Source organism: Alternaria arbusti, assembly GCF_024043155.1.
Source record: "Alternaria arbusti strain BMP 1465 chromosome Unknown scaffold_18, whole genome shotgun sequence".
Taxonomy (NCBI): domain Eukaryota; kingdom Fungi; phylum Ascomycota; class Dothideomycetes; order Pleosporales; family Pleosporaceae; genus Alternaria; species Alternaria arbusti.
Genome location: NW_026249958.1, coordinates 16273 through 36955, shown reverse-complemented (window position 1 = coordinate 36955; position 20683 = coordinate 16273). Strand labels below are relative to the sequence as shown.

The 20683-nt window shown below is 53.6% G+C and overlaps 5 protein-coding genes across 5 annotated transcripts; 3 read left to right on the top strand and 2 right to left on the bottom strand.

Moving 5' to 3' along the window:
* Positions 1–816: 816 nt before the first annotated feature.
* On the top strand, positions 817–2477 carry J4E86_009622 (uncharacterized protein; the record flags this gene model as incomplete). The annotated part of the gene is made up of 2 exons (XM_051450126.1): positions 817–2015; positions 2141–2477. 2 exons carry the CDS (start codon positions 817–819, stop codon positions 2475–2477), a joined length of 1536 nt encoding a protein of 511 aa, XP_051298514.1.
* Positions 2478–3759: 1282 nt separating this feature from the next.
* J4E86_009621 (uncharacterized protein) lies at positions 3760–4355 on the top strand (the record flags this gene model as incomplete). Its single annotated transcript, XM_051450125.1, has 2 exons — positions 3760–3856; positions 3937–4355. 2 exons carry the CDS (start codon positions 3760–3762, stop codon positions 4353–4355), a joined length of 516 nt encoding a protein of 171 aa, XP_051298513.1.
* A 4757-nt stretch (positions 4356–9112) lies between these two features.
* J4E86_009620 (uncharacterized protein) lies at positions 9113–10840 on the top strand (the record flags this gene model as incomplete). Its single annotated transcript, XM_051450124.1, has 3 exons — positions 9113–9647; positions 9696–10045; positions 10094–10840. The coding sequence occupies 3 exons, from the start codon at positions 9113–9115 to the stop codon at positions 10838–10840; spliced, it is 1632 nt and encodes a 543-aa protein (XP_051298512.1).
* A 3062-nt stretch (positions 10841–13902) lies between these two features.
* On the bottom strand, positions 13903–15494 carry J4E86_009619 (uncharacterized protein; the record flags this gene model as incomplete). Its single annotated transcript, XM_051450123.1, has 6 exons — positions 13903–14628; positions 14677–14777; positions 14841–15069; positions 15131–15249; positions 15296–15388; positions 15443–15494. The coding sequence occupies 6 exons, from the start codon at positions 15492–15494 to the stop codon at positions 13903–13905; spliced, it is 1320 nt and encodes a 439-aa protein (XP_051298511.1).
* A 964-nt stretch (positions 15495–16458) lies between these two features.
* J4E86_009618 (uncharacterized protein) lies at positions 16459–20627 on the bottom strand (the record flags this gene model as incomplete). The annotated part of the gene is made up of 4 exons (XM_051450122.1): positions 16459–17386; positions 17443–19236; positions 19284–20323; positions 20397–20627. 4 exons carry the CDS (start codon positions 20625–20627, stop codon positions 16459–16461), a joined length of 3993 nt encoding a protein of 1330 aa, XP_051298510.1.
* Between the last annotated feature and the right edge of the window lie 56 nt (positions 20628–20683).

Below are 20683 nucleotides of genomic sequence, written 5' to 3'. Positions count from 1 at the left end.
AGTACGCAAAATGGACTGTGAAGTCGTCGTGTAAATAGTGTTTCCTTGCGAAGAAGAAAATGTGATACCGATTCTGCCAGTACCAGATCGCAAAAAAGTTCAAGATGAAAGTACGTACAGAGACCCACGGATCGCGTCTTGGAAGATGGCACAATGGCCGATCTAGTGGCAGTGATCAATTGACTAACAGGTTCCAGAGGCGACTAGTATTTGCACAGCCATGTTAAGCTCACTAAGGTCTTGACGTTTACTGTACATTTGTAATCGGAGAATCACTTAACAACTCGGCTAGATAGAGGTACTTGGGTAACGATACAGTGTTCCTTAGTGCGTTGCACAATGTCGAGAGATGGATGCGTGTGAAGACTGTGCTGTACAATCGAGCTTCTGGATATGTGACCAACATTTTGGCTGTGAGTAGCTAAAGTTGCAAGCACAGTCGGTGGCGTGTCGCATGGACGAAACCTAAGAAACAAAGGTGCAGTTAGAGAGAACAGAGGAAGTGTGGTTGCCGCTGGACTGCCGCGATATTTCTACAGCCAATGGGCGGTGTTGGAGAGGCGATTACATTCTGCCTCGGCATCTTCCCCAGACGTTGTCTGCAGGCAGGCGCTCTTGCTCCACACAAAGACGGAGCGCTGCGCGGAGAGGACTAGCTCATCTCGTAGACCGAGGCCAAACGTCTAGAGACCCATAATGTAGTCGCGTCTGCTGTTCGCTCTCCTTTCGTCCTACGGTCCCTTAAACGTCCTCTTGCCACGCACCAGGTTGTACCTTCCTCCTCCACCCATCGCCTCCTTCCCACACACCGTCGACATGCCTCACGCCTCCCTCACCCGCGATTCGGTCGCATCGCACAACACGCCCGAAGACCTCTGGTGCATCATCGACCACAAAGTCTACGATTTGAGCGAGTTCGTCGATGCCCACCCTGGTGGCTCCGTCGTGCTCGAGCAAGTAGCCGGCCAAGATGCGACGACCGCGTTTTACAACCTACACAGACAGGAGGTCCTTGACAAGTACCAGGAGCTGTGCATCGGCACCATCGAGGGCGAGAAGTCTGAGGTGATTGTCGGAAAGCCTGGCGACCTGAGCCCAGTGCCATATGCGGAGCCATTGTGGTTGCGACCGCAGTTCAAGAGTCCCTACTTCAAGGAGAGCCATCGCGCGCTGCAGAAGGAGGTCCGCAAGTTCGTCGACACACACGTCACGCCCGAGGCGCAACAAAAGGAGAAGGATGGTACATACATCAGCCAGGAGTTGATCGACAAGATGGCCGCGAACGACATGCTAGCTATGCGCCTAGGACCTGGAAAGCATCTCCACGGCAAGAACCTGATGGGTGTTGTCAAGGGCGAAGAGTTTGACTACCTCCATGACCTTATCCAGGCGCAGGAAGGTGTACGCGCAAACGCGCGTGGCTTCCAAGACGGCAACATGGCAGGCATGACCATCAGCTTGACAGCCGTCTTGCAGTGGATGCCTGAATCTGAGCTGAAGACGCGTGTGGTCAACGAGGTGCTGAGCGGCAAGAAGAAGATGTGCCTAGCCATTACCGAGGCTTTTGCGGGATCAGATGTCGCCGGAATCAGGACCACTGCGGCTTTGACGCCAGACGGCAAGCACTACATCGTACGAGGCACAAAGAAGTGGATCACCAACGGAATGTTCAGCGACTACTTCGTCACAGGCTGCAAGACCGACAAGGGCTTCTCTGTCCTGCTCATCGAGCGCGACGAGGCCGTCGAGACCAAGCTGATCAAGACGAGCTACTCCACCACCGCCGGCACCGCATACGTAGAGTTCAATGATGTGAAGGTACCAGTAGACCACCTGTTGGGCAAAGAGCATCAGGGCTTCGTCGTTATCATGTCCAACTTCAATCACGAGAGGTTTATGATGGCATGCGCCGTCATCCGACAATCGCGAACCGTTGTCGAGGAGTGTCTCAAGTGGTGCAACCAGCGGATTGTCTTTGGGAAGAAGCTGATAGAGCAACCCACCATCCGTCAGAAGTGAGTATTGCCTCCAAAGATAGCTTCTTGTCCCACCAGTGCATCCGTCGGATGAGACCTCACTACCTTACCTTGCTTGCACCGCTGGAGCTAAATCCGATTGAACGCTACTGACAATACTCCAGGCTTGCAAAGATGATCTCACATGTCGAGGCCAACCAAGCATGGCTAGAATCTATTGCCTACCAGATGACGCACATGTCGTACGCTCAGCAATCGAAGCTGCTTGGTGGACCTATTGGCCTACTCAAGTCGTTCGCCACTCGCTCTGCACACGAGATTGCAGATGAAGCCGTCAACATCTTCGGAGGTCGCGGAATTACGCAAGGTGGTATGGGCCGGGTGATTGAGCAGTTCCACCGCACGTACAAGTTTGATGCTATTCTTGGAGGTACCGAGGAGATTCTCAGTGACTTGGGCGTACGGCAGGCGATGAAGGACTTCCCTAAGAGCATGTTGTAGGCGGGTGTTGGAAGCGGTGTATACTAGTAGCGTATTGATATTTAGTGTAAGGCGGTAGTTGCCACGCCGAACAAGCCAAGATGCACAAGTACAAACTCTAAAGCGGTGCAGAAGATTGTGAAACGCTTCTAGAAGCAACGGCGATGCTGTGACATGACGGAAATAACGTATGCGCGGGGAAAGCCCATGTTTGGACGTGTTTGACCATGCAGGCGTACAAATCGATGGACGTGTCTCCAGTACCAAGGTTCCGACCGCGCACCGATCCAAGCGGTAGTGGCACAGACGATAGATGATGGGCGGATGATTGCATGACTCCAGATGATCAACGGCAGGGCCGCAGCGAGTCGGAGCATTAGGCCTTGTGCATATGTCGTAACGAAGCATGTCCAATCGACGCGAGGCGGCGATACTCAACACCAAGGATGCGTGTCGTTGTTTTATGACGATAGTCGTGCAGCCTCACACAGCGCATAGCCGTCATGCACGCGCCACGACGAGGGCCAATCGTAAACACTGGCGCAGGCCGGGCTCAACGCCTCATCCGGCACAGCAGAATGCCAGGCGCTGTCGTCCACGTGTTACACGTCTGAAAGCGGCAACAAGCGAGGGTATGCATGAGACGCGATCTAGATTGCATTTCACAAGTGGCAGACAGACCGGACGCGCGATACGTGTCACATGCAAAAGGCAACTCGGGCGAGGGATGGGGTGCGAGTATATGCACGACCGCATCGGACACGTGAGACGTCGTTGTTCTGGCAAAGGCAAGACTGGCGACAAAAGCAGCGGGTTGATGGGCGAGACTGTGAGAGGTTGGTGATGGTGATGGATATGGAATACCATGGAAGAAGTTCGGCTAGTCGCCGCCGCCCTGCATCGGGGAGGCAAAGACGCGCTGCGAACGCATATCGGCTCGAGTCGTGTACAGTTTGGCAGTGCCATCGGTCGGACCAAGCCGTGGAGGCACCAGTGACAGCATGGGGCTCCATCTGCCTTTCTTTAAGAAGCGGTCTGCGTCACCTTCACCTGCTTGATCTCCATCTATCACCCACACCTGCTGCTGCTGAACCATTCACTCTTAGTCATACCACGCACCTTGTCGCCTATCGTACACGCTGTTCTCTACCCCGTCGACTATCGCCGTTATCTAGCCGCGCCGCAGCGTCATCACTACTCGCCGAGCACCCCAGCCTCACCCAGGGCTCCCTCACAACTCTCCCAAACCACTGCTTCCACCACCGTCTCTACACCTTCTCTACACCGTCTCTACACCGTCACCATGCGCCGCTCGTCCAGCATCAGCAGCATCAGCTCGTCCAGCTCGGAAGCCGAGGAGACGATGCAGATCTTCGTCAAGACCGTGTCCGGCAGCAACAGTAAGTCGTCGCCGCCACCGTTCCGAGGCTCGGAACCAGGCGCATCATGAAGTCACGGCAAGGGCTAACACTGTGCACAGCAATTCCCCTCACAATCCCTTCAAATACATCCATAAGCACGCTGCGCTCTCTGCTCGCCCTCCGCACCAACCTCTCCGCTCCCTCGGACCTGCGCATCGTCCACGCCGGCAAGCACCTCTCGTCACCCGACACCACCCTGGCTGATTACGCCATCGGGCCCAATTCCACCCTCCATCTCGCCCTCCCTCTGCGCGGCGGAATGCCCCCCAAGAAGGTCCGCTGCTCCTTCAAGGACTGCAAGGACCGCGCCCAGCCCATCGTCGGCGACTGCGGCTTCTGCGAAGGCCGACACTGCAGCCGTCATCGCATGCTCGAGGACCACAAGTGTGTCGGACTCGAGGACTGCAAGAAGGAGAGCCACGACCGGAATGCGGATAAGCTGAACAGCGAGCGCACCGTTGCTATCAAGGGCGTTTGAGTCACGGCGCACGCCTGGTCATGACTCTACCTCGAGCGATTTGGTCATGGGCCATCTGCAGCTCTGCCTCCATGCGCCGAACCAATGGCACTGGGGGGTTTGTCTTTTTATTCTTGCTCTTCTTGATTGCAAACATGGCATAGTAATCTTTGATCCCCGGAGCATGGCGTTTTGAAGGTAGCGTCTAGCGAACTGTATTTATAGCTAGAGCAATGACAGCCGTTCTACATGAAGACTTCCACTGGCGACGTGGTGTGCTAGATTCCATTCTATCAATATGTATTTCGTTCTTGTTACAACGGCATCCTGGTTGGTGAAGTGAACGCAACATGGTCTCGCGAATTCACCACTCCATAACTTGAACGTGGAATTCATCTGAAGCTTCTCTAATGTAGCAACGTGATGATAAGACAACGACCAAACGTGAAGACAAATACGTCGTGAAATAGATTGTGTGGCAGGATGGAATTACGCACCTAACCTACATATCCACCAAAGCTCACTCTGTCTTCAGAGCGCACTCTTGGTCAAATCGCGGCTTTTCTGGCCGTTTTGTCAGCGTCTTGTTTTCCTCAAGTAATCATACGCGCGTCGGTCGGCGATGTTTCGGGTCCCCTCAACACCTTTCATTCGACCCTGCGTACTTGCACACGTGCAACTCCGAACGTATTGCTAGGTATGTGCTGTCCATATCCACGTATAATGCTCGGATAGGCGATGGATGTGGATATCGTGAAGAAGCAGATTGACTCCGATAGTCTCTGGACTTGTTAGCGGTTTCGCCCGGAGAGAACGGCAACATTGTGAGTTGGCTCGGATTTGCCCGAAGGTGGCGTGAGTGTGTCTGAGTACGCGAAAACATGACTGCAGGTCGCTATGAGATGAGAAAAACGGACTCGGCGAAGACGTAGGAAAAGACTATTGATTTGAAGGAAAGAGGACACTAGTCACGGATTTGCGACTTCTCATTGCCCTTGAAGGAGCCTCCCTTACCTGGCGTATATTACGATAGGCCTCCCAGCAGACATTGCCTGCCTTAGCTGACTTCTGATATAATCTACGGTGGGATTTTATTGTTGTCACATTTGGTGCTGAATGCCGACTAGGTGTTGGTTTTCAGTTGCTGGTCTCGTAGAGACACCATGCTTACCCCCGGGACGTTTGATTGCGCCGCGGACGCACCTACCTGAGGGTACCTTTTGATGAACCCAAGATTGAGTTTATTGTGCCCGTATGGATCTCGCGGTACTCTCGGGGACTGCGCTCTGACACCATAGCCATGGGCATGCCTGACGCTCCTTGCTTGTTGCCCGCCGCATTGAGCTGCCTTAGGTACCAAGTCTTGGAAGAAAAGCACGACAGTGCCCAACCCAAGGCCTCTGCACACTGCTCAGACATCTTCTGCGCTGACATGTGTGCCCGAATATTACATGTTTGCGAGTCGTGGATTCGTGCCGCATGAAACCCCTTTTCGCGCGACTCGAAACTCAACGCCACGAGCGGCGCTGGGCTTTCCGCTCCGCCTCGACGCCCGCTATGTGTGGCGGCTCGACTCGAACTGGTGTTCGACATGGAATGCGGCGGCTGTCGGCCTTGGGTGCCGTCTTGTCGTTTCCAAGACGGAGCAGCTGTCGGAGCTCTAACAACGTGGCGATTCGGCCCTGCCCAGTTGTGCCCAGCAGATGACAAGAATGATCTGAGGCAGGTATCGCAACATCATCTCTTCTTCATTTTATCACGTTCCGCTCTCCGCTCCGCCCTGGTGGTCCTCGCTTCGAATCTGCGACTTTGTGGGTGCGGGATCGCGTCTCGGACTTGGTTCTCCAAGTGGCCTGACGTTGACACACGGAAACTGCATGCCGCCACAAGGATTCGTTCCCTTCGTTCGCCGTGGCGTTCCGCTCGTATTTGCTTGTTTTTTCCACAGCGCTATCGCTGAGCATCCAAAACAGACTTTCAGGGGCTGGATTGTGGGTGGTTCGGAAGAGAGGAGTGGACAGGAATATTTTCTGAGTGAGTTTTCGTTTCAGTGGAGGGCTTGGCGTCACTATGCACAGTGGAAGTACCGGGAGCCTGACTGCTGGCCCGCACCGAACAAAACATGGACTAATGGATTCCAGATAATGGATTCTGTCAGATTAGAGTATGAACACGAGATTGTCGAGAGGTGATCCCAGCTCATTGAACAGTCGATTGTTGAATGAGACTCCGGATGGGCGCGCTTCCGCAAATCCATCACCGTGCGGTACCTGGGTAGCGACCCAGCATGTTCGGCCGCCGCTGACAACAACAGGCGAAGACTGTCGGCAGTCAGAACCTGTTGGAACCCCCGAGTATCTACCCGTGAAGCTGCGATCGAAGCCTAACGCCGCAGCCGCTGTCAAAGCTGCTTATCGGACGACACGCGGATGCCTTATCCAACCAACCCAGAATGTCAACCAACCCTCAACAGCTGAATCATGACATGGGGACGCTGTGCGGAGAGACTGCGGCACCATGTAGTGACACGGCAGAGTACTACGCATGACGATATCCACTGCTCAACGTCCGGCTCCGGAAGAACTTCGTGAGAACGTTAAAGAAGTCCCCGGTTTTCGAAAGTCCGCGTCCCCATGGGCCTTTTGTGGAACGCGCCTGACGTAGTTGATGGAGTCCGCGGGAACTCAGCATGGACCTCGCCATCATTACAAGAAACTAGCCGTCACAGCGGAGTGAAGCTACCAATTGACCGCTCCCGTGGCAAAATGCACATCAGACGTTTAGCAAACCACACGACTAAGAAGTCTGAGACGAGATAACATTGTCTTTTGTCGTTGTTGTTTGCGTAATGTGCAGCGCAGCTCTGCGCGGGATGCTTCTTTGTTTCTTCTCGGCTCTTGGGCACCTCCCGACAGGGGAGATCTGCACAGACCTAGGAAGATGTCGGGCTTGGATTTGTTTCCAGATCTGATTAGAAATAGTGCCTGGGGCTCGTCTCGACGCTGGATCGGGTCGATGCTGGGCGAGGGTTGCCAGAACGCGTAATTGCCACGGCCGACACCTGGCTTGGCAGAGCAAACTCTCTGGAGGTAGCGTCGCTGATCCCCAGTCCTGACTCCTCCTCCGCTTCCTTACCCCAACTCCGTCTATGCTCTTTCGGAACGTTCGAATCCACCCTCCGCGCGTCGTCTGTCAACAGAAAATGCACCCCAGCGGCCATTCGCGCCGACAGTTGCGCGTGGCTGAAACGAGTCATCGCAAGGCACGGTGACGAGTTTGCTGCAGCCACACCCGCACTGTCTGATAACCCTCTCAATATGATACGGCTTCATCGCGGCGGCGGGAAGAAGCAAGCATCGAAGCCAGCGTGGGTGTTGATACTTGGCAAAACGCCCTAGCCGTCGATCCCTGGGCATACCTCTGAAGCGGTTGTGGCTGTGTTGAAACTCAAGATAACGAAGCAACGAACCGCACCGGCCCGCTGATCTTGTTACACTGCCAACTTTAGCGCGACTTGCCTGTCATGTACTCGACATGTTGCGCCTAACACTCAACCCTCGTCGGCAGTGTCGCCGAGCTTGCAACGCCGATTTTATGGACCGGCTTGCGTGCTTTCACTCAGACCGTCGGCTGTTGCATCCGCTTTGCTGGAGAGACTGCCCAGAGTCGTAGCATTCTCAGCGGTGTCACCGCGAGAGTACTCATTCTTGACCCTTGCAATATAACTGGGCCGGCCAAGGCGGAATTCGTACATCACTACTCGAGCACATTCTTGGCATGCCGACCCAATCGAGCCTCATCACTCATCACATCTCGCCCGCTGATACTACGCCAAGGGTCGAGGGCCCGCTCCGCTATTTCACCCAACCTTGTCAGGCGCCTCAACCCCTATAATCGCCTACCAGATGTCTATGCCCACCGGCAACTTCGTTTTGGTGGAACAAGCCAAGAACGCACAGCCTATGAGCAATCTCGACATCCGCACACGCGGTTGTGGGATAGGGCATGCGGCGTCTACGTACCGTGGTAGTCTTGCCCAGTGCGTTCCAATCCCGTTTGTTGTTACGCACGTTGAGGAAGAAGGGGTGGCGATGCCCAGCTTTGTAACAAATGAGGTCACTAGAGACAAAGCATGCCTCCCTTGGAGCCGGCATGGTTGGCATGTTTTCACGACAACGAGTAAGCGTGGGGAAGTCCAAACGCGAGATGCTCCGGAGAATCCACGACCGCCGATCGCTCTCACACCGGATTAACGCGGCGCACTAAACCTTTGGGCCGCCGGGCATTTGAACCATCTAACAGAGTAATGAAGTATACCCTGCTGCCGGCGGAGTTCAGACGCCCGTATTGCCTTGGCTTCTCTTGGGCTTGCACCCTTGCGTTGCTTGTGCGTTGCTACTGCCATTGCCCCATTACACGACCCGTTTGACTACCACGTCACTATGGGAGGAGCCAGCCACATTCTACATGGGGGTTACGCGCGTGCTTAACGAAGTGGAGCCGTAAAAGAACCCTCTATCAATCTAAGCCTTGGGCTCGTTCCCCATATCCCATGCCTGCTTCCACATGAGTACCGTACTTATACCCTCATCTCCGCCGCTTTGACAGTTGATCGTTTCCGTACCTTTTCACCAGTGCGTCCATTTGAGCGCTTCCCCTCCAACACGTGCTATCCGTGTTGAGCATCTTATCGCGTCATCGTCAAACACCTTTTCAGATAACTGATCGCTCCTTCCACCTTCACCTCACGGCCCGCACCTTCAGTAAACACCGCCAACATGCCACCTACCAAATCTTCATACAAGGAGAGTCGGCAGTACAGCGAAGGAACGCTGCCACTCTCCGAAGCACCAACTGCGACCAATTCGATGCGAGACGAATCCCGACATGCCAGTGTTGACACACTTGACGAACCCAACTGGCCGCAGTCATGGCGTGCCTATGCCTGTCTGCTGGGCTGCTTCTTTCTCATGTTCAACTCGTGGGGTCTTGTCAACGCCTACGGCACGTGGTCTTCGTACTATGTGGGCCACTCACTGCGAGGTGTTGACCAGCTCGAACTGAACCTGATCGGATCGACTCAGTCCTTCATTGTGCTCCTGCTTTCCAACGTCGTTGGACGCCTCTTGGATGCGGGGCACTCACGCAAAGTCATCGGCTGTGGCACTTTCCTTGTGCCCTTTGGGCTTTTCATGCTCTCTGTCGCACACCCCAGCGATGTTGAGGCCATTGGAAGCTTCGGTCCAATCTGGGCAACCCAAGGCCTCGTAGTGGGCTTGGGCATGGGAACCTTCTTTGTCTCCAGCTCTCAAGGTGAGTGGTGATTGATCCCGTGAATTGCCTGTACTGACTCTCTCCCAGTTGCTTCAACATGGTTTCCCAAGCGCAGAGGTCTAGCTGTAGGCTATGTCGCCTGCGGTGCCAGTGTAGCAGGCGTGATCTACCCCAGCATGCTCCGCTTCCTGATTCAATCGGTCGGTTTCAACAATGCAGTACGCTATGTCGCGACTCTCACCTCAGTGACCTGCATCTACTCTTTCATCTTCTGCACTCCAGACCCAGCCCACGAGCACCACGAGCCGAAGAGTTGGGGCAAGCTGAGGACTTGGTTCGATACCGAGGCCTTCAAGAACAAGGCTTGGTGCTGGTTCACTGCAGCCGTGGCCTTTATGTTCTTTGGTTTCTACCCAGTCTTCTTCAACCTTGAAGAGGTCAGTATTCCTACACTGTTTCTCATGCTTGTAGCTAACAATGTGTAGTGGGCATCAGTGCGTGGCTTTGGCACCCGCGACCGTACCGGCTCATCAGTAAGCCCTGCCGACACGACCGACAAACCCCTTCAAACCTTCTGGCTCCTAGTCATCATGAACGGAGCTTCGACTGTCGGACGGATGCTCCTCGCTCACTTCTCGGACAAGGTCGGCGCCCTCAACATGCACATCGGCTCCCAGTTCACCGCATCTATGCTCACACTGGTTCTCTGGACACTAGCTGGATCAGAGACCGATGCTATTGCCTTCTGCGTCGTCTTCGGTATCTTCTCCGGCATGGTTATCGGCCTTCCTCCTGCGTCCATCGGCAACATTCTCAACTGCTCCTACACCGCGCCTGGCACTACTCACTTCGCAAAGAAGAAGCTTGGTCACTGGACTGGTATGATGTACACATTTGCTGCCATCCCAGCTCTCGCCGGTCCCGTCATTGCTGGTCATCTCATCACACAATACAACACCTACATCACCGTCCAGATGTGGTCCGGTGCCAACCTGATGCTCTCATGTATCTGCATGGCCGTATCCCGGTGGTATCTACCATGCGACAACGGCGAACATGCGAAGGAGGCAATCGCGCGCAGACTGAGTAAAGCTGAGACAACCGAGAAGCGCAGGGCCAGTGACCCCAATTCACCTGACCCTCTATCACAGGCCCCTACCCGAGTGCCCAGCAACGCAGGCTCACTGCGTACTTCTTCTGACACCCAAAATGATGCTGGCAGGATGGTTTAGCAGCTTCCCCTATACTCGGTGGCTTGATATTTGTGTTATTTCCTTGTTTGTGTTTTCTGCAAGGCGTCTGGAGCATCACCTAACGAGGTTATGACTGCTTTACATTCGTCTTAGCGCGAAAGGGTTCTTCATTTCTTGCTTTGGGCTCAATACATGTTCAGCCGCTTTCGGTACTATTTTCTGCTAGACTTTCTTCACAGAGGACATCGAGGGTTCCCACCGACCAAAACTTTCCGTCTTGAATTACGATCCAAGGCAAACGTAGGCGCAGGGAGCTCCCTCGATCAGGGTTGAGCATCAGTTTACGAGCTATAACGCATAGAACCAAAACCATGATTTTCAACTTTGACTCTCATCATCGATTGTGATACATCGTCTGGACATGTTACTCTAGAAAGAGCGCGCCGCCTGCTTCCGAGAATCCAGATGTCCCGCGCGGTCCTTCACCGCTCCACTTGCTCAAGTTTCCACACCATTCCATTCCGTCACATTTGGGCTGCCACGCTGTAAGCGCCCCACGGACAAGATAAACCCCTCAAATTACGTGCACACATCACGAGTTCATCATCAAGTCCCGTCGCAATGGTTCAAATTGATCACTGTTCCGGCTCGGCAGTTTGAACTTCCGCAAAAGCACGTCCTGTAGATCCCGGTTCTGTGAAGATCGCAATCTGGAACTTGATCGATGTGCAGAAGCTGCGTTTCGCATTTTCGAAGGAGTAAGTTCCGCGGTGCGAAGGTTTAGAAGCGCTCATGTACGACTTCGTTAGTGTTGCTTCGAAGGCAGTGTTAGCGTACTATGTCTTCTTGGGAAAGGCAGCTGGGCCGGTGCCTAATTCTCCTTGATGACATACATGGACGTGTCGCATTCTCGTTGGCGTGGTGTGTCGTGAATGTACTCAGCCACCTTTGGTCTACCACTGCATCGGAATGGCAGCAATCGATCGACAAAGCCCGCGATGCGCTGTAGTAGCTTTCAGCATCTATGCGCAAATTCTGGCCAGGCGATCTTGTGCTTCGAGAACAATGGCCGGTTCCTGACGTTTCTGTGGTACCGAACGTTGAGGTGGTGACACATAGCCAAACATCGAACCTTTTCGTTGGCAGCGCTCGAGTTCCGTGGTCGAGACCGGGTCTTGGGACGACGCAAGGCCACACATTCTTCGTCCTGCTAAGGAATGTGTAGTATCTCAGGTACTCAAAAGACTGGAGACGGTATATTGGCAATGTGCACATGCTTACACCCGTGTTCGTAGGCCACTGATGTCTCGTCTCGGAACAGAACGGAGAGGAACACCGACGTCGTCAGCCCAAGAATGGAATGCACGCAAGCCCACCCAGAGTGCCAACGCCCAGGTTCAAGGCATTGCTTCGTTGCAGCAAGGAGCAGATGCCTGTGGGGTGCCGGTAAAACCTTGCGCATATGCGCAATATTTACCCATAGCAGTATTATTCCATCACTTGCATTCCATCTCGCATCAAAGAAGCACTAGTCAGATGCCAGGTGGGAGGCTGAAGACCAGCCTCAATATCTTGGGATGATTAAGACCATCCCTGCATTACCGCACTTATCGCATCCACCTTTTGATCTTGCGGTCGAAACGCATGGGCCGAGATTCCGGTATCTTGGCACTTGGGGACCACGATATTGGATGATTTGGTTCGTAATGGGTATGCTGGGAGGTGTGGTCATCTGTACGCTGCGCTGGTTCCACAGTTGTTTGTGAATCTGGTACGTTCGGCGGACGCGTGCAATGTTACCCGAACAGATAGCCGGAAAACACAGAATTAGTAGAGTCCCAAACGGGATGAGAGAGCTTTTGCTGTGGAACACAAGATGCGTGCCATGGCGGGCGATGTAACGGGGGAAAATCGGGGTAGTTACATGGCCGTGGCGCTTTGAGCGGAAGTCACACTGACCACCAACGCATCTGGGGAAGAGATGAGAGTCATGTTAGCATCTCTGGGGTAGTCTTGTATGCTGCTGATCAACGTCGATGCCATTTCGATGCGGTCGTCTACGTTCTTGGCATTTCGGTAGAATGGAAAGCGAACCAGATTCCCAAAGTCGTAACAAGTCTAGCACAACTTCCAAGACTTGTCCCAGAAGAGCGGCTCTGATGGACCTCCACAATGATACACCTGCTGAGCTACCACCGGAATGCCCAAGCCGAGAAGTACATGCCCCCCTCGAGGATAGACAACAAGCAAGCCTTAGCCCAAACAAGCGATGCAGAATTCCCTCGTTCCGTCTTGACCTTCCTTCACAGTCTTGGCATTGCACTTGCAGCGGCTGTGGCTCATCTATATAGCGGGAGGCCAAGCAATCCGCTCGTCTTGTCGCGGCACCTCATCCTGCGGTGAGAGCGGGGCCCAGGGTCTCCAAGGTACATGATTAGATTGGCATCGGCGCGAAATCTGTATCCGGTAGGCACTACGCCGTGCGTGGTCGTCGCACCAGAGATATTGATGCGTGAAGGTGGTTGGTGGCATTTGATGTCTCCTGTTTCGGGAGCAGGTACATGATGTCGATGTACATATACCAAGTAGCGCGGCAAGCTTGGCTGCATTGCGCAATGCCGATCGGTATAGTGAGGACAGATTTATAGTCTAGATCGGATTCGCATTTGGGCTAGAAACAGTCATATGACGGTGAAGCGTCTGGATGCGCATGTACAGTTAAATCGTGAATCGCTGCTTGGCTATACGGAATCTGTGGCTCAGGACTCACGACCAAGACTTCAATCTGCTTGTTCAAGCGCTACGTCAATCACGTAGATGGAGATGACAGCAGTTTGATGACATACATTAGAGACAAGCAAGATCGATGATAGCGACGCGTCACCCGACGACATCGATGTGATCGTAAAGTGAAACCAGATACATGATCAGTGACAGAACGCTAGACATGCCCAGACTCCGTCCATGCAAGTATGCAAAGGCCCCCACTGATGTGTGGATATCTGTAATCGCTGATAAGGACATTTCCAGACTCCACGTAACCAGTAATGATGACTGCAAGACGCCTGTCGCTTAACAAAGCCCCCGAACATTCTAATGTGTTACTGCGCCACCTTCGACATACTCGGCGTTTGTACACCAGGTTGCGCAGTGTGGCCTGCAATTTCCAAGACGCTCGTAGAACTCTCGCTGCTACCTTGCACGGTCATGCCCAGCGCTCGTCGCGCGTACTCTTTTTGACCACTCGCCACATGGTCAACTGGAGACTGTGTGGTACTATGACCGTTGGCCGAGCCGTCCCCAGCGGCAGCAGCTGGAGGCTGTAACCAGTGCACACTGGTGCATCGGTTCACAAGTCGCACGGTAGTCTCGTCAACGGGTGCAAAATGGTTGCCGCTGGTGACAAGTAGATGAAGGAGCCGCAGTAGCTCGTCACGCTTATAGTGAGGTGGCTTGCTGATCTGGCTGTGCATAAGAATGGGGTGTAGAACTCGGAGGTAGGTATGTCGTAATGCATTTGCCGCGGCTGAGTCGTGGGGTAGATCTATGAGGTTCCGGAGAATGACATCGACCAAGACATGAAGATCGTTGGTATAAAAGTATTCGGCAGTAGAAGGGTTGCCGAACAGAAGATAAAGCACTTTGAGAATTAGAAGCTGAAGGGATGTCTCCGACTCCCTGTTCAGAAGGAGAATCAGATTGCATCCGAAAGTCTTGTATGTCAAGCCATGCGTCGAGATAGCTTTGATGACCCTGTTCGTTATGCCAGGCCGGCCGTCGGTATGACGGCTAGTGGAGGCCACAAGGTACTGCTCGTTCAAAACCAGCTGTCTCAGTGTCAGCTAATAGTCGATGGAATATGTCTGCAGACGTACCAAAACACGTATCACAGGATAGTGATAAGGGTCATCAGCATCATCAGAGGCACCTTCTATGATCTCCAACAGGTAGAGGATGAACGCGTCATTCACCGCCGCTACACATCCAGGGTCAGCAGTCGCTCTGGGGGAGAGGAAAACTAGTTATGTTGTTGCCATACCGAAGTCGTCCCACGTCAATCGTTGAACTCGTGAAGATTCGTAAAGCAGTTGGAGGAGTAGTTGATGCACGGTAGTCTCCTCCTGCACGCTCTGCGTCTGTACCAACTCAACAAGTCTAGCAAATGTGCCCTCCGAGTGCATCATGTCAAAGATGTCGTCATCTTTGCTATTGCGGCCATCGTATAGGAGGAATGCGGCGACTATGTGGAGAGTAGGGTTATCGTCTTCCTATCATGTTCGTCAGCCTTGCTCAGCCAGCGGCCAGAGGCCAAGGTATGCGCCAACGTACCTGCAAGAGGCAATATATTATCTGCCGCCGCACATATTCCTTGTTGGAAGCGAAGAGTTCGCCCTCGAGCATGCGAAATATGCATTTGGCAACGCTGAAATCGGTTTGGAGGTATTCGGCTAATCGTGGTCAACACTGGTCATGGCAGAGGTCGGAGATGCGTACATCTATAGTTGGTGGTAACATTAAGGAAGGATCGGAGGGAGTTGTCGATAATGTCGTGCTGGTGACAGCGCGTCGAGACTATATCGTCGAGTTCTGTGTAGCGTGTTAGTCGAGGCTGCTGTTGGTGGGGTTGCCAGGCACGCTCACCATCCCAGAATTGTTGCTCATTCTCGAGATCATACGACACCTCAAATGCCATGTCGTAGTCGCGGGTCTCTTGCCAAAATCATCCTCTCCAGCGATGAAGGCTGCGGAGGGCTGTGCAGAGAGGCGCAAACGGGAGGTTGTTGGAGTGTTGATGCGAACAACTGACCATCCGGAGATTCACCGGCGTTAGCTAGTGCGTCACCGATACTCCTTTGGGTATAGGGTAGTCTGTTGTTACACATGCGCTGGCAGTAACCTTGGAACAACCCCAAGTCGTGAGCGCGATGGAGTGCTTCTTCACAATCGAGCTCTGGTGATCGTTGCAGCATTTGTGTGAAGTTGAAGACAGAAAAAAATGCGACGCTGAGCTTCACCCTGCATCTGATAGGCTCAACCCCGCTTATCGTGCGGGCATGCCATCGTCCGTACTCTACCAAGTTGACCGTTGTGTGTGAGAGTATCTCCAACCTATGTGGAGCCATATATCCACGGATGTGCAGTTCAGATAGAATGTCCATCACGTGAATTTGGTAATACTGATAGGATGTCAAGTGCGCGCCCTTCCATACCCCTCACCCTCATGCATGTCACTGCGCCCTTCTCGCCGTCTTCAACAGCTTCTTCCAACACTCCTTTTCAGGAAACATCGTCGAGTAGGACTATGAGACATCTGGCTAGCTTTGTGCTCTTCCACGCCCTTTGCCCATGGTAGCGCAGCCATCGATCCATGTGACAAAACTTCCCAAAAAGACGAACAAAAATGACTGATAGCAGCAGAGCAGGCAGAATTACAATGTCGAAACCCAGTTTGATTGGACGCTGATTCAACATTCCCATACATACGTAGTCGTGTGAGTGGCTTCCGACGCCTTCAATGCAATGCTCCGCTCGTAAGCCTATCACTTGTCATATAATGTTACAGCATGTGGTTCACCCCAGTACACATCCGTACTGTCCAAATGTCCAAATATCTCTAATATATACACCGCCTCGAGCAATCCAACCATCTATCATCTTCATTCTTCACTGACTACTTCCTTCTCGCGACATACTACACACCCCCGGCCAACTGCACTCTTGATGACATGAGCATGCGCTACCTTTGCGCCTACACTCCTTGTCCATCTACCACCACTTTCCTGGGCATCGGTGGCGAGCTGCTGTTGTAGACCAGCTGCAACACTGGCACTGGCACTTGTCTTGGGTAGTAGGCAGGTGAGGTGGAAAACGTGACCACATGCAAAGCCCACGAGCGTGTCGCGAGACAATGGCATAGGGCCACCCTCAACGGTGGCGGTCTCTTCTTCGGCAGTAGGAAGCGTGAAAGGACGGTGGCAGCCTACACAATGGCCAGGCGGTGCCTCGCCTTGAGGAGCTTCCGTGGGGGCGGGGTCGATGTTCGGTGCGTTAGTTGTGGAAGATGCCGCAGTAGTCTTCTTGTCTGCCTTAGCCGTAGCCTTTGCCGCGGAGACTGGGTCGATGCCTTTAGACTCAATGTCGATCTGCCCTTTTGCATGGCGATGCTTTTCGTGGCCCGCGCCGTCACAGGGCATGACTTCGAACTTGACACCCCGTTTCTGACCGGCACGCAACGTGTCCATACCGGCTGCTACCTCGCCCCGGAGGACTCTTGCGACACCTTCTGATATAGAGTGTTGGATTTCATACTCACGCACCATGCGACCAATGCCATCCCTTAGCCCTTCGATTTCCAGGCCTTCAGGGATACGGCGGACGAGCTTGATTGGATCGATTGCTGTTCCGACCTCTTCAAGCAAACCGCGGATGAAGTGGGGCTTATCCATAGAAAAATCCAGCAAGTCGTTCCAAAGATCGGGATCATCTTGCTCTTTAGCGAACGAAATAGCGAAGCTAACGTCGGAGAGCTTCTCAATGATCAGATAAAGAGCACGTTTGGTTTGACCGGTCTTGGAGAGGATGTGCCTACAGTAGGTTAGCAAACGTGGAAAGTGATGTAGCGCCAACAGCCAATGACTTACACAAGTTCTGGAGTGTACTCTCTTCTCTCGCACTCCGCGGTAGCTTTGCTCAAATCAAAACTTTGAGATTTGCGCAGGTACTCCATCAACAGCGGTCGATCGTACTCTGCGAACAATTCCACCATGAGATCCGCGAATTCTTCTGCAACGAGCTTCCCGTCGGCTGCTAGACGATCCTCAGCCACTCTCTCTTTAGCTGTCTTGGCTGTTCGCTCATGCGTTTCTGGCTTCCAGAGTTTTCGTAGGTAGAAGTGTAGGAATGGTCTGAACGACGGGCCTTTCGCTTGCAGTTGGCTTTCAACGTCACTTGCGGGAATGGTGCCCCGGCAGCCCTCCTCTACGAGAACGTCGATGGCTTCCGCTGACGCTTCTTCTAGCTCCTCTAATTTCGTGGACGCAGACTTCATCTGTTCTTTCGAGACGCCCATCATGATGAAGCCCGGGATATCGTCGCGTACGGCTTCTACAAGGTGAAAGTCTCGTATTAGAGTCATTGCTGCTTCCGCATTTTGCAAGCGGATGTAGCAGCGTAGCGCCTCTCTTTGCCTACCACTGGCAAGGAACAATTTCGCAAGACCGTCTTGCAATATCCGCCAGTCTCGACCTTGTATGTCGCCCTCGATAGAATCCTCCGTGACGTCGCCGGCAGAGAGTTTGCTCTTGATTGCCTCAATAACACTGTTGATGTCGAACAGGTCAGGATCCCAATCTTCGAGCAAATGCTTGAAGCGTATGCGATCATGTATGATGTAGTGGCCCAGTATCACTTCGTATACCATTGAAGGTAGTGGAGGTTGTATGGGCTTCTTTGGAACATAAGGTGAGATTTCGTTGAAGTGGTTCGTTTGTGCAAACTTCCACACCCAATGTTCCCATCGTGTGGAGGTGCCGAGTACGCGACCAGCAACTTTGCCTGCCTGTTTCCATTCGCCAGCGCTAACAAGCTGTTGTACCCAGAGGTCTCCAATACGACGCTTCTCTTTTTCGACTGCAGAATTTTGGTTCGCCTTTGTAGCAGACAGCGTCGTTTGAGATTCGCTGTCATCGGCAAAGAACTCGTGTAAGCTTCCCTGCTGCTTTGTTGGGGTACCTGCATCTGAGCCGTCTGACGATGCCTGGGACACGGACGCGATGATCTCGGGATGGTCCTCCAGAAGCTCCCACGCATCTTTGTAGTTTTCATGCTCGAGTTCCCATTGGAAGTGATCAGACAGCTCTCGTTTTATGGCCAGTACACAGTCATAGGGGCTCTGTATGAAGACCTTCAAACCCGCGGTTGCAGCGTTTGGGTGTGCCTGTTGTTGGCGCTTGCCCGATATTGAGCCAGCAGCATTTCCAGCGCTTGCTGATGACATGGAAGGCGCTCTCGACGGCGGCTTATCAGAACCGATGGGAAGGTTCATCACACTTGCCCCAGAGCTGAATATGCGAGCGGTAGCAGCGCCAACATCCCATATCCCGCCACCAATGGCTTCCAGTGCACTTCTTTGTGCAGGTGTCATCGTCTTGGGGTGTGGCACATACAGCGTGCCCAAATGATAGTCCGCAGCAGATAAGCTTTCGAATCGGCTGACGGTCAGAGAGTCAACTTCAACCTCGTCCGAGGTCGCGGCATCAATGAGTTTGAGCTCAGGAGAAAGACCGTTTGTGCGACGGTGTCGCCCCCCTCTGGGAGTTGTGTCGGGCCCAGAGACTGGATTGTCATCGTCGTCGCGTGTCCGGTATGCAAGAACAAGAAGCAAAGAAGGGGTATAGAGCGAAATGCCAGAAACAATACAGTCGTCGAAACGAAGGCTAGATCTAGTTAGCAAGACGTAGGTAGTAGGAGAAAAGGGACGCACAAATGGACCACCTCGGCGCTTCCGATCGATCTCTCACCGACGTTGCGGCCGACGCCAGCTCCACCTGGCTGTATGTGAACGACCCATGCGGCATCCCCCCATCCTATGATGAGCTTTTCGAACTTCTTCGGAGGCTTCGCGTCCTTGGTGGCCTGGGGTGAGCGGTTGTGTGGTAAGGTGGCCTCGGGTTTATCGGCAAGGTGATGTCCGTTCATGCTCAATATCGCATCGTCGTCAGACTCAAGCGATCGATCGTCAATCCACTCTATGCGCGCCTTCCACACACCAGCCATCTCTTGCCATATTCGACGGTTCGGCTTTTCGATGAAACCAATCCTCTTCCAGGCATATTCGGACTCAGCGCTATCGAGGTGAAGATCGGTGCGCATGATGCGAATGCCGTGCTCATTGGACCAGGCTACAAATTTGCCAGAAAGAGACCATTTGATGGCGGTTATAGTACCTTCTCCTGCATGCAGAACGGTATCTTTTCCACTGTGCCCGCCTAGTCCTATCGCTCCAAGCCATCCTTGAGCTGTCTGCGATGCTGAGCTGGTGTTGGCATTGGAACGCACACCCGTTGGACCTCCGACTGTGTGGATAAGCTCGCCAGCCAAGCCTCCCGATAGGTATGAGCGGTCGTTCTTGTAGTCAGGCGACAGCGCCACCGCCTGTACAGGGCGACCAAAGTTGCGTAGCGTGACATCCTTGGGGTCGATGAGTGAAGACACACATACGTGCCCATCGATAGATGACGAAGCTATGTAAATCTGATTGGAAGGTGTCGATGGCACTTGGGCCTGACGCGGCGTCCGAGGTGAGGATGCATTGCCTGCTGGAGAATCGGTTCGTCTGGTCGATGCATTGGTCTGGTCTGCTGAGCGGAGGTCTGAAGCTGTAGGTACGAAGGGCTGGGAAGCTAGTAGAGGCGATACGGAGAGTGCGGTGACGGAAGCAGCAGGATGCGCGTTGTAGGTTCGGAGGACTTGGAACGAGGGTATGCTCAGCGCATGTATGTTGCCATTGTGGGTTCCTACTATCTAGGTACAATCTTAGCATTCACTCGGCAGCGTGCACCTGTCGTGGGCGTGAAGCATGGAGCTATGATCGTACCATCTTGTCCCCCGCGACCATGAAGGTAGCTGTCGCGTCGCCATTGCGGTAGACGGGCCCCAAGTCCCTTGTCAGGCGGCTGTACTTGAGCTTGGGCTCTTCCTCGACCTCGTCGTCCTCGTCGTCGGAGTCGTGCTCGGCGCTGGCTTTCGCTTCGCTGGCTACCTTGTCGACGGGCTGAGGGTCGCGCGCAGGCGTACGCGGTTCGTCGGGGGTGTTTTCCGCAGCCATGCTGGCGGCATGAGCTGCGGCGGGCGTGGTAGAGACCTGGAGAAGCTCCGGCGCGT